We start from the raw sequence: 14557 nt of genomic DNA, 5'->3' as shown, positions 1-14557 counted from the left end.
ATTATTTATTTTATTTTATTTGTTTTCTTTGTCTTCCTTCATTTCTATTCCTTTATTTTTGACCGTGTTTTTCTTCTATGTTTCTGGGTTGTTAATTTTTATTCCTTTTCGAGGATCAAACTCATTCCTGTCGTCGAACAGCAATAAAATTGATCTCCTAGTTGCAGAATCCCTTCTTTTTTTTTTTTATGTATTATGGTTGACAAATTTTTTCTTTTTAATAATTGATTTCTTATGTATACATACATATATTTATATATTTAACTTTTCTTTTTTTTTTTTTCTAAATAATTTTATTTTCTCCATGAATGAATTCATTTTCTTTACAATCTTTCTAACGTGGTTAGGTTAGTTTTTAATATTTATCTAAAATATAAAAGAAAAGTAATAATAATAATAATAATATCTATTAATTTACTTTATTACCGCCATGTAATACAATAATTAGGTGTAAAAAAGAATTTTATCTTTACATTCATTCATTCATTCATTCATTCATTCATCATTCATAAATCATTTTCTATATTTATAAACTTGATTCTGTTGAATGATGAATAAATAGAATTATTTCATTAATAATTCATTTATTTTTAAATTTAAAGGTTTATTTTGGTTTAAAATTAATGTTGTTGACATAATGATGTTGTTTTATGTTAAAATATTATAACATAAACAAAAAAAACCAATAATAAAATTAATTTTTGCAACTCTGTATGCGAATATTATCATTAATGTTTTAATATTATCATTAATTTGGCGCAATTTTTAAATGACGTAATAATAATAAGATTTAATAATAAGTTAATGTAAGTTATTATTATTTTGTTTTTTTTGTTTTATTTTGTTTTACGACAGAAAAATAAAATAAAAATTCATTTAAAAAATTCTAATTAGACATGTTTTTTTTTTTTTTTTATTTCTTTTATAATTTTTTTTTTTATTTTATTTTATTTTTATTTTATTAAGAATCCATTATTATTAGCGGTTTAAGACATTAAATAAAAAACATTTAAGAGCCTGAATAAAAAAAAAAAAAAAAATTTTTTTTTTTAAAACGAGACAAAGGATTTTAGAAGTGCAATTAGAATTAGAAAAGAAATAAAAGTTTTGCAAGACATAAATTTTAATGTCAAAAAAAAAAAAAATCCTGGGACCAGACAAAAAAGTTTAAATAAAAAAAAAAAATTGTTTATTTGCCATCATCATCATCATCATCATCGTTGAATTTGACACAAACGTTGTTTTTGTTTTTTTTCTGGTTTTTAATTTCTATATATACTATTCTCGTACTTATAAATACAACTTATTACGGTCCTGATGTCTCATTTTTACTCAAAAGCAATAAAATCAAAGGAATAAAAAAAAAAAAACTTACTCAAGAGTTATTTGGTTGTCGTTGGGAATGCGCGAGAGCTAATAAACTCGCGCTACCTATGATTTCCGTTGATTCCGCATAAAGGCGCTAAAATCGTCGTTGCACTCATCGTTGCAACGAATGCATCTTGCATTTTCAATATTTCGACATTATTTGGCGGTTCGTTTGCCGGTTTTATTGTGCCATTTTATTGTTTTATTATTTGTTTTTTTTTTTAAAAATTCTATAATTAGTTTTGGATTTATTATATAAGTTTTTTTTTCAAAATAAAACGATTTTTAAAAAGCCATACTACGTAAGTACATATATATAAAAAAAAATTCTTTAATTTAATTTTTCGTATAAGGTATAAACTTTCATTATTAACGTTTTTTTTTTTTTTTTTTAAACTTTTCGTAAGTATTTTTACAAATTTTATTAATTTTTATTAAATATTTGTAAAAATTCACCCTAAGTATGTTTAATATAAAAAAAAAACCAAAGTTTTTGATTCTGTTGAATTGTCAAAGTTGCGACAAAAAATTGCGGTTATAAAACTTTAATGGCCGATTATTATTTGTTAATCATGTACTATTATTATCACAATTATAATTTTAAGATATTTATTAGAAAATGTTGCATAAACTCGGGTAAGTTGTTGTATAATTATGTCAAATGTTAATAATATTAATTTTTTAATGTTTTTTCATATTAAAATAAGTTAATAAATGAAATATTTATTGAAATAGAAAGACCCCCTGTTGACAACATTTAAAGTTTTATATAAAAAAATTTATATATATATATATATATCATGATGAAATTTTGTTTTTGATCTCTGTTTATTTTTTATAAAAAAAACTATTTAAAACTTTATTATTATATAAAATATGATAAACTTGTGCATAATGCAAAAAAAATTATAATTTGACTTTTGCTATAAATATCCATGTTAAATTTGTTTTACATGTAAAACTCAAAGTTATTATAAATGTTTTCACTTAATATCATTTAAAATAATAATATATGTGATTGTTATTATGATATAAATGTTCTTTTGCAAAACTTGAAGAAAAAAAAACATTCAACAATAATAATAATAATAATAATATAAAGTCAATTGCATTGCCAAAATTTTTAGATGTCACTGTGCAGTTATTTTTATTTTAAAACAGGAATTGATATGAATGAATATTATTATTATTATTATTAATATAGATTATATTTATAAATATTTTTTTCATTCAGAGACAGGGGAGAAATCATTTTTTTTTTTTTTATTAAAAATTTATAAACCATAAACCAGAATAAAAAAAAAAAAAAATACAGCCATCAAATATTTAAATACTAAATATATATATATAAATATATATATTTATATATATTTAATGGGAGTCATAAAGTTTTATAAAAAAAAAAAAAAACAACACAAAATGAAATTTTTATAAAAGAATATTAAATTTAAAAATAATTTTTATTGTATATTTTATTATCATATTTTATGACTCTCACTTGCAAGTATTTGCTTGTTTGACTATAAATCTATTTTATTTGAAGTAGTAATAAAGTTTTAATAAATGTATTGCTCATGATGATTATTAAAAAAAAAATTTTTAAATATTTTAATCCAAGATTTAAATATTAACATTATAAAGTTTTATATTAAATTGAATTATTATTATTATTATTATCTGCACATGTTTTTTTATTTTACTGTTAATTAGACAAAAAATTTATGCATTATGTGTGCTTGTGTGTGTCTATATGTTGTATACTAAATTGTTGATAGTTTAACTAGGTATTTGAATAAGTTAGGTATAGGTTTTTGAATAAGAAAGGAAAAAAAAAAAATTTTTACCTAAGAATAATTGTATTTCCCCCTCTCCCCCTGCCCTCCCCCCATCAAACAAATGTATTTTATTATAATAACATTTGTCAAATTGTTTCTTATTTGTTATTGACCATTACTAATCATAATTATAAATAAATTAATAACTTATTTTAATAATTTAAACCACAGCAATGGTGTCATCATTTATTTGTTAATAATAAAATAATACTTTTGACTATGCATAAATTTTTTTTTTTTTTTTTTTTTTTTTGCAAGGATAATTAAAAACCTGTTTAAATATATAACCAGGTTTATAGACGATGGTACTGAAATAAAAAAAAAAAAATTATACGAGCTAATATGTTAAGGATTTTTTTTTTTTAGGTTTCATTAAAAAAAAAAAAAAAGAAAATTATTTAGGAAATAAGTTTTAATTGCTGTTTGTTTTTAATACCTTAAAAAACCTTAAAAAAATGTTTTAAATTGAATTTATTTATTTAATATTTTAAGGGATTTTTTTTTTTTGTACAATTCATTTCTTAAGATTTAAAATAGAGTTTTGATGATGCATAATTAGAGGAGGCACTAAGGGTTGAAGTTGGTTATCCCACATTTATTTCCTTTTTAAGGGTTAATTTTTTAAAGTTACCTACCTTATTATTCATTTTAACATTTCCATAACAGTTTAGCAGTTTCTTTTAGGATATAAAAAAGGTATAAAATAAAAATAAACTTTTTTTTTTTTTTTTTTTTTAAAGTTTTATTATTTATGCAAGAGGAACTAGTGATGAGATTTAAGCTTGATTTTTTAAAACAATTTCAAGTACTTTATACCAAATCTATAGCCAACTGTTTGTTTATATATTTTAAAAAAATTTATTTTATTTATCATTAATAATATAAACAGAAAAAAAAAAAAAAAAACAATTTTAACAATCATTTCTTTTAAAAAAGACCAATAAAATTTATTTATTTATTAATATTTTTTTTTTTTCTAAACAAGGGTTTGTTGTTGTTGCTTTAATCTTATATAATTGATGAAAATGGTAACTTGTGTGAATGTTTTTGTAAACTAATCTGTGAGAATTATTCTTAAAAGAATAAGAAGAAAGAATTCTTTATGAGGTTGATAAGATTGTGGTACATTGTTTATTCGTTGTATTTGATAGCACAAAATTTTATTCGACCATTTTAAATTATTAAATGTCTACCAACACCATCTAATGTAAACATTCACACGTGGTGGTGGTTAAATCCATAAAAACAAAAGAGTTTAAATCAAACGTTATTGGTTTTAATAAAATAATAATAATAATGTTGTGTAAAACTTTGTACTGATCAAAAGTATCCAGAATAATTTTTGTAAGTAAGAATTTTGAATAGAACATGTTTTTTGTTGTTGTACTTATTGATATTTCTAAATCATTTTTTTTTATTTATATTTTATAGAAAAAAAAAAAAACGTTTTTTTCTATTTTTTTAAAATTATTTTTTATTGATAAAATAATAAAAAAGAATTTTATGTATTGATTTTTATATCGAAATGTATTGAAAAGGAAACGAAAGAGAAAAAAAAAAACCTAATCAAATTGAAATTAATGAAATGAGAATAAAGAAAAGAATAAACGGTTGTTGTGCAGGGAAAAAAAAAAAAAAAGAGTTCAGAAACGTTAAAAAAAAAAAACGAAATTACGGTTTAAGATTATATTTCGCTGAAGTTTCACAAGTTATAAAAAAAAAAAAAAAAAAAAGTCGTAAAATCACCCTTCCTCACTCACTACAATTGTAAGCTTTCTTCCTTTCGGCCATCAGTTCAACACAATTGAAAATGTGCATTGGAAATTTTTCTTTTTTTTTTTTTTTTTTTTTTTAATACAATGTTTAACTTAAATAATTTAAAAAACAAACCAAAAAAATTATTTATAAACAATTATTATCATTATTATTAACTTTTCAAATCGAAAAAGAAAATTTTCCCACTTTTCCATGGATATACATAAACGTTCATAAGTAATAAACATATAAAAAAATATTTTTTTTTTTTTAATAATTTCAAGTTGCAAAATTTTCATTGATAAAAAATCTTTCATTGATTTTTTTAAAAATGTATATTATGTATAAATAATAATAATAATAATAATAATAATAATAATAATAATAATAATGTAGAATAAATATATATGAAATAAAAATTAATATTTAAACATTTATATACATATTTATTTATTGATCGGTTTAAAAGTCATTTTACCTAATTTGGCATATCATTATTATTATTATTTGGTATAATTATTTATATGAATATAAATTGCTACCGTATAAGCTTACTTATTCTGTTTATTTCATAATATTTTATAAACATTTTATTATTTTTATAATATTATTTTCGATTATTATTATTATTATTATTATTATTCACAATTATATATATATAATAATAAATTAATAATATACATACATCCTTGAAATGAAAAATATAAAAAGAGATAGATAGAGAGAGAGAGAGAGAGAGAGAGAGATTTTACGGCATTTTTATATGGATTTTCTATATATATATATTTTTTTTACTTTCTTATTTAAATTTATTAATTATTATTATATTTTTATATTCAATTTTTTTTTTTAAATGATATTATATATATATATAATTTATTTTATTTTTATTCCAATATATAAATATATATTTTTTTATATATATAAAATATTTAATGTAGCAAGATTATATATTTTTAATTTTTTGTTACCATATAAAAAAAAAATTCATAATAATAATATTTATATTTTTATATATAAAAGTAATAAAATAAAAAATTATTAATAATAATAATAATAATAATATTTTTAGGAATTGCATAAAAAAGATTACATGTAGGATTAAATTAAATATTTAAATTTTTATCAAATCGTTTAAAAAATAATTTACGAAAATATATTTGTATATATGTACATACATACGTATCAATCAATAGTATATATATATATATATATATATATTATATAACGGAAATTTGTTTGTAATATTATTATTATTATTATTATTTTAGTATGTATTATAGTATTGTTTTGATATCTGCGAGAATTGTTTTCTTATATATTTTTTTGTTTTATTTTCTTTTTTTTTTTTACAACAATAACTAATATAACTTTTAGCATTTTAAGTAATAAATTTTTTTTACAAGTATAATAAAATATATATATAAAAATGGGTTATATAGTTATAAAATTTCACATATTTATAATAAGTTGTAATTTTTTTTACATCTTCGTCAAACTATATATTTTTTTACGCCTTATTGTAATTAGTTATAAAAAAAAAAAAAAAAAATTTGTAAAGTTTTTGTTATTTTATTTTTTTATTCTGTTTTATCATAAACGGTGTGCGTGTGCGTGTGCGAGTGTGGGCATTCTTGTATATATATTATAATTTATATTTTTGTTAATTTGAAATTTTTTTTTTCTTCTTTTTTTTCAGATGTCATTTGTGTTAAGAAAAAAAAAAATTATTTCATTAATATCGAGTTGAATTTTTTTCATTTCGTTCTCCGTTACTAATAAGGTAAAAATTTACATAATTTTTTAAATTTTAAGTTTTAAAAGTTATATCAATTGACCACCGTGAAATGAAATAATTTTTTTTCGACTAAAAACAAAACTTGGACTTAATTGTGGTGCATAATTCACAAAGTGACTGACTGACTGACGTTTTTTTTAAAAGTATTTTTATGGAAAAATTATTTAAAATTTTCCAAAAATTAATTTTTTTTATCATAAAGAAATCGAGAGAGACAAAAAAAAAAAAAAATGAAGTTGGTCGCATGTTGGATAAAAAAAAAAAAGAAAATTTGTTTGTTAATTATTTTTTATAAAATTATTTATTTTATCGTTGTTAACTAATGACAATATTAATGTTAAATATGGTTTGTATACCTTGATTGAGATAAAAATGTGCCTAAATTGTATAACATGTTTTTAATTTCGTGAGAAAAATACCTCGACTCGTTATTATTATGATGCGTGCCGATTGAATGAATCAGTAAAAATGATTGTGTGTACCTTTGGAAAAATTGCTGTATTTCTGTTTGTTTTCGTAGGTTTATTTTTAGGTTTCGAGGCCCCCCCCCCCCCGAGATCCTTCAAATTGTATCAATTGATGGTACAATTCATGAAATATCTGTCGTGATGGCGTTTAGCATGTTTAATTGTTTTGTTCAGACTTTCCTAAGGAAAGTACCTACGAATTTTTTTATGGACTTCCGTACCTTCTTTCGTCCAGGTTTAAATTTGACATCCTATTAATCCAATCTCGATTTCATTAAGAATTTAGGGGGAATTTTTTTCAAGTGTGGTCATTCACATTTCGATAATAAAATTTGTGACTTGTCTTTTTTTTTTTTTTTTAATAATTATTTTTTGATTCAGGGATGAAATTCCGGTCACGGGGTATGCTTTTGTTTGTGATTTATACCTGAGGGAATAAAAAAAAAAAAAAATGAAGGAATGAAAGTTATATATTCTTAAGCCGTCAATAAAAAAAAAAAAATCCTGAATATGAACTTAATATTTTGTCCGACTATTATAACTTTTTAGTTCTTGTTTAAGTACGTCGTAAAAAATTATTTAATGTTTTTTTTTTTTTTTTTTTAGTTTTCTATTCGGAAAGTTTATTTTTAAGACTTTTTTAAAATCCTATTTTCTTTGAAAACACATTTCACACCACGTCTTGCTTGGGAAAACTTGTGAAAAACTTGCCGTAAAAGACATTGGTAGAAAGAAAGAAAAAAAAAAAAAATTTGAAATTTTGTTTTTCATATCCTTATTGTTATGAAAACTGTAAAAAAAAAAAAAAAAATGGAAATTTTTGGAAAAAAAGTTTAAAGATTTTTGTCATTTTTAATGAATTTTTCATTTGAGTAAATCAAAGGGAAACCTCCCCCCCCACGGGGCCCCTTTAACTCTCCACCTCTCTTCCCTCCCCTACGTATTTTTATACTTAAACAGTATGTATATATTTTATTCTTAACTTACGACACGCACGTAGCATAAATTTTTTCTGCACACTTTTAATATTTTATTACTTAAAAGCAGTTTTGCCAATAAATTATTTAATTTATTTGTTATCCTGCAGGTTTTTTCTTTTTCTTTTATTTTAATTTTTTTTTATTTTTCTGAGCGAGCGCTTTAAAAAAAAAAAATATTTCTAATTGATTGAAACATGTTTATAGCAACTGTCGACTGTCTATAGATATAAGTAATAATTTTTTTTTTTTATTGCAATTATTTTTTTTTTCTCTCTCTCTGAGAGAAAGAAATGTTTTCTATGATTCAGACACACAGAGAAAAAAAAAAAAAGCTTTCGCTAATCATTAAAGAGAGAGAAAAGAATTCCAGAAGGCACAGAAGGTAATAAAATAATCATTAAAACCAGGCATCATCATGTTTTTGATGTTAAAAATGAAAAAAAACAATAATAATAATAATAATGACGACGATGACGATGATAATGATAATAATAATAATAATTTCAGGTGTATAAATATTGAGTGGTAATAAAAAGAAAAATAAATAAAGTTGTAACGAAAAACATTTTTTTTTTTTTTGTTTTTGGAATTAAAATTAATTTTTTTTAAATAAAATAGTTTTTCGAAAATTCGTTACAATTTATATATAAAATGACTATAAAAAAAAAAATAAGATCGATTAAAATTATGTTTTCAATGTACAAACAACATAAAAATGTGTAAAATGTATTTGATGTAAATGAAAAAAAAAAAAAAAAAAAGGAAAATTTCGGCATGTATGTATCAATGAGTTTGTGTTTGTGTTTGTTTGTAACCACAAAGTAGTATAATATCATATATAGAGAGAGAGAGAGGGAGGGAGATGTAAAAATTTAGATAAAAATCAAAAACAAGAAAATTTAAGTTAGATATGATGGTAAGATACCAGATTTGTCTTAAACTTGTGACAATCATGATCAACTTCTATGTAACTACTACTCCCACGTTAGAACATACACCTCCATTAATATATAAAAAGGGGGGAACTTGTTTTTCTTTGTACAGTTTTATTATTTAAACGAAAAAAAAAAATAATCGTGCAATTATCCTTTCAACAAGTAATATTTAAATTTTCCTTCTTTTCCTTTTTTTTTTTTTTTTTTTTTATTAAATGCATAATTTTTTTGCCACCTTTACTTTAATACATTATTGTTGTCACTAGACTGACTGACTGACTGACAGTAGTTTTTTTTTTTTTTTTAACGATTTTCTTTGAGTGGATATAATGATTCTCTTGAGGCTCGTATCTTATATACATGTTGATAGATCGTAAAAATTGTTGAAAATGTATGCAAAACGATTTTCTGCCATATTTGTTTGTTTTCTTTCCATACGTGTTTTTATTACAATTTTAAAATTGTCAAAGAGCTTTTTAGGATTTTAATTTTAACAACAGTTGTTGTTGTTGTTGTTGTTGTTATCGTTGCTAGACTTATTTATTATTAGAAAAAGAATTAATTTTTTTTTAATCATTTTTATAAAAGTTTTTTAAATTTTTCGTTGATTGTTTTGTTTTTTAAAAAGAAATAAATGTTACCGTGGAAGAAGAAGAAGAAGAAAAAAATGGCGAGGATTTTTTTATTGACTTTAAAAAAAAAAAAAATCTGTATAAATTTACAAGGTATTTTAAAGTCAGAGTTTGTATAATTTATATTCTCACGGTTATCAACATAACATGGTGGTGGTGGTGGGGGGTGGCTCGTTCCCGGTTTCGCTTCGGATTTATTATTGTAATTAATTTTCTGATCTATTTAAATCACGAACGAATAAGAAAAATAATAAGATGACATTTTAAATTTTTATTATCTATTAATTTTTAAATAAAAAAAAAACAAACACAAAATTAATCGGTTTTCTACTTCTCTTGCCCCCTTTTTTTATTATTATTATTTAAAAATTTTACATAGGTTTATTTATTTTACTTACTTTTTTAATTTTTTTTTTTTTTTAAATGAAGGAAAAAAATTAAAAAAAAATTTAATTTAATATTTATCCGCCGGGTTAAAACAACAAAGCTTGGCGAACCAGCCATTGTTGTTGTTACTTTTATGAATGAATTTTTATTACCTTTTAAACAATAATAATGCAGATATAAATTTTTTTTTTTTTTAAATAATAATAAATTTGCATTTTTTTTTTTTATGTCGAAAAGTATATTTAATGCAGTTTATTTTTTTAGCACAGTAATAATAATAATAATTTTTTTTATATGTTGGCAATGCATTAACCGTTGAAATTTTTTTTTTCAAATTAAATTTTTTTTTTTTTCAGGGAAAATTACTTTCATCGATCAAATTTTTACATAATAATAGTAGTAGTAATAATAATGATAAATTTTGATAGAAATGACTATAAATAAAAGTTGAAAAATTGGACAAAAAAAAAAAAAATAAAAAATAAAAAATGTATTCCAAAGAAAATATGGGTGACAACGGTGACATATTACGAAATCACGATCAAGTAAATATAGCTACGGCAAGCAGTAGCAGTAATGGTATAAGTTCGGGTATATTAACACCTCGAACTCCTCCAAATTGTGCCAGATGCAGGAATCACGACATAAAAATAGCATTAAAAAATCACAAAAGATATTGTAGATATAAACATTGCAAATGCACAAAGTGTATATTGACTTTACAGAGGCAAACTGTCATGGCGGCTCAAACAGCACTGAGAAGAGCTCAAGCCCAAGATGAGGCGAGAGGCATAAAAGCAAGTTCGATAGATCCGATATTCGTATCGAAATATGCAAAAGAATCTCCTCATATTTCGGTAGATGGAAGTAGCGATTTTTTTTCCACATCATTAACTTCTCCTGGACTGGAACCATCAGGTTTAAAATTAGAAACAACTTCAGTAACTGCTTTACCGAATTTTAATGTGGCAGGTTAGTTGTTGTTGTTGTTTTTTTTTTTTTTTTTTATTTTGCTATAAAATTAATGTCGAACAAGAAAATTAAATTCAAATTCGCCTTTTTTTTTTTTTTAATATGTATTTATATACTTTGTAAAAAAAAAAAAAAAAAAAAAAAACTTGGAACAAATTGATATTTTGTTAATAACAAATAACATCTTGAAATGGGGGGGGGGGAGGATCGTGTTTAATGCCATCAATTTTTTTATGATTTAATTTTTTATGTTTCTCTCGAAACAAAAAAAAAATTTAAGAAAATAAGGGAAATGTATTTTCCGTTGGAAAATTCTTTTCCTGCCATTCGACATCGTCTTGGAATTTTACGACCTTTTCTCAATTCGTGTATAAAAAAAAATTTTTTAATTTTCTTTACAATGATTAACTAATGTCTTACGCAATCGTGCATTCACCGCGATTCTCCCCTTCACACCTTTAATTAAATAAAACCTTAAAATTTAATTTAAAAATAATAATAATAATAATAATTTTCTTTTTTAAAAACATTCATATATATATGATTCAATATAGTTTTATTTTTGTTTGTTTCGCTAATAAAATTTTTTTATTAATGGTCGTTGTTTTGATGTACAGGAAATAATATCCCAGGTCACGACAGGAGGATAATAATTGAGGGGGCTATCGTTTTGACCCTTTTAAAAAATTTTTTAGACTCCTCTCGAACAAAAAAAAAAAAATTACGTTTTTGTGGTTGTTTTATTTTTTTTTTTTTTAAATGTCGTTATTATTAGATCCGTGAAATTCTCTCTTATTTTCAACCCTAAAATTTTTTTTTTTTACGACTTACATAAAGGTGTGTTCGTTCTGACTAATTAAAAAAAAAAAAAATTCCAATTTATATATTTTGTCGACGACAATTTTTTTTTTTAAATTAAAATTTTTTTTTGTTGTTAAATAGGTAAAAATTTAGAAAATCATAGAAATTGTGTCATGAAATTGGTTAAAGATTTTGGACTCGGAATCGATGCATATCCTTTAGCATACGTTGTATTTAAAATTGCCGGTGGTGATTACGAAGTTGCGACAAAAATGATACTCGAAGGTAACGCACATAAACACATTAAAATACTTTTCTTTTCTCTCTCTCTTTCTCTCTTCTTTAAAATAATTCTATCATCTCATAAATATTTTTTTAAATGCGTTTATTTTTGTTTAAAAAAAAAAAAAAAAAAAGTATGGCTGCCAATTTTATAATTTTTTTAAAAAAAAAAGGTTCCCTGCAATTTTTTTTTTTTTTTTTTTTATATAAAAATTATAAATTCTTGGCTAAAATTTAATTTAACAAACACATATTTAAATTTGTAGCCAATTTATTTAACAAAAAAAAAAAAAAACATCAAAGAATTTTTCGTTTAATTTCAAAATAACAAAACAACAAATCGATAATCGATAAATAAATAAATAAATAAAACTTTTGGCAAAAAAAAAAATTTTTTTTTTTTTTTTTTTATATAGGTAAACTTAATTAAATTTTTTTTTTAAGTCTATCACAGTTTTGAAAGTCTAAAGCATTAAAAAAAAAAAAAAACTGCAATATAAACTTGGTAGATGAGACGGGGGGGGGGAATGGCGGGAAGGCGCAAAAAAAAAAAAAAACCAATAATAAATAGTAGTTGTGCAACTATTAAAAGTCTAAGTTTTATACCTTGTATATAAATCAGTTATATTCTTTTTTCTGGACACAAAAGGCTATAAACTAAGTAAAACTAATAGCTTGCTTTTTATATTAGTCCAGTCTGAAGAAAAAAAAAAGATAATAAAAAACGCAATTAACTTGTTCCTAACAAGAAGCCTTCCTCGTGTTTTTTTTTTCTCGTCCATCTTTTTTTTTTAAAAAACATTCGCATTTATTAATTACAAATATTTATTGGGAAAAATTTTTTATGTTTTTATTCGTACAACAAATTGTTATTAAAAATTACCCCTCCCTTCGCTCTCTCCCCATATAACAAACATTAAAAAAATTTGTTTTTTTTTTTTTTTTTTTTAAATATAAAATGGCGTCATTCATATGTACATTACATTAATTTTAAATTAATATCGATGACGATGATTGTTTCATTTAAAAAAATTGATAAATTTTCATTATAGAATTTTTTTTCTCCTCTTGTTCTTTTTTTTTTTTTCTAAAAGTAAAATCATTCGTCATTTCCTCAATCAAAAAGTTATTTATATAAATTATTAATTTTATGATTTGCATGTTAAATTGCATAAAAAAATTTTTAAGCCATAAATTTTTCTCCGTGAGTTTTTTTATGTTTTTTTATATTTACGTTCTCTGTCTGTGTATGTTAATTCTTTTCTTTTTAATTTTCTTACAAATATTATTATTATTATTATTATTGTAAAAATGCAAACGTAACATATAATAATAATTTGGAGGAGGGGGGGGGGGAAATTACACAAAATAAATCCATCGAAAATAGATTTTCGTATCAATCAATCAATAATATATGCAAAACAATATATAAAATAATATTCACATTTCAATGTTTGTTTGTTTGTTTGTTTGTTATTTTATTGCGAGAATTGAAATTAATCGGTTATAAATTGTTGTAAAGAAAAAAAAAAAATAATAATAATAATAATTTGTAAAAAAAACCTCGAAGCGATTGCCAGGAATTCTGCCTACGCCATATAATATTTTATATTCTTTAGGTCATTAAAAAAAAAAAAAAAAAAAAAAATCTTATTGGGGCTCAACCGAACCTTGTCCTACTATATGAGTAGTAATATAAAAAACTAATAATAATAAAATGTTTATCGAATTAAACTAATTAAAATTATACATACATATATTTAAAAAAAAAATTAATTATGGTGTTAATGTTATTATATTTGGCAGCCGTACTTTTTAACAACAGCAAAAATTTTTTTTCTTTTTTTTTTTTAAATTGTTTTCATTGTATAAATCGTTATTATTATTATCGTTTTGTTTTTTTTTTATCGAATGTTTATCCAGGATATTTGACTTATCCATTTACGGATTGTGAAACACAAGAAAATGAAGAAATGGATCTTTATTGCAGATTTTTTTAAAATTTTTTAAAAAATTTTTTTTTAAAACGAAAATCTAACCATATTAATTTTCTTTTTATTTATTTATTTAAATTAAAATGCATGCAATTTTTTAAATAAAAATTAATTAATAAAATTTAAAAAAAGGCCTGCTGGTTTTTTTTTTTTTTTTGTTTAAATGAATTGATTTCTTCGTTGGAAAATGGAAAACATCACGTGGAAAATTTCAAACAAATTGAGGAAAATTGATTATTATTATTATTTTTTTAAATTAAAAAGCAGGTCTTGAATTTTTTCTTTTCTTTTTTTTTTTTTTAAATTAACACTTAAAATTATTTTTAATTAATTTTTATATAATATAAAATA

The 14557-nt window shown here is 21.6% G+C and overlaps 1 protein-coding gene across 1 annotated transcript; it reads left to right on the top strand.

Annotated features, from left to right (window-relative positions):
* Window positions 1-10645: 10645 nt before the first annotated feature.
* Phum_PHUM334970 (uncharacterized protein) lies at window positions 10646-12680 on the top strand (the record flags this gene model as incomplete). The annotated part of the gene is made up of 3 exons (XM_002427625.1): window positions 10646-11129; window positions 12072-12215; window positions 12667-12680. The coding sequence occupies 3 exons, from the start codon at window positions 10646-10648 to the stop codon at window positions 12678-12680; spliced, it is 642 nt and encodes a 213-aa protein (XP_002427670.1).
* Window positions 12681-14557: the final 1877 nt, after the last annotated feature.

The sequence above is a fragment of the Pediculus humanus genome, genomic scaffold, assembly GCF_000006295.1.
Source record: "Pediculus humanus corporis 1103172107743 genomic scaffold, whole genome shotgun sequence".
In the NCBI taxonomy this organism is placed as follows: Eukaryota; Metazoa; Arthropoda; class Insecta; order Psocodea; family Pediculidae; genus Pediculus; species Pediculus humanus.
Note: the sequence above shows the minus strand (reverse complement) of the source record. Positions and strands in the feature narration are given on the sequence as shown.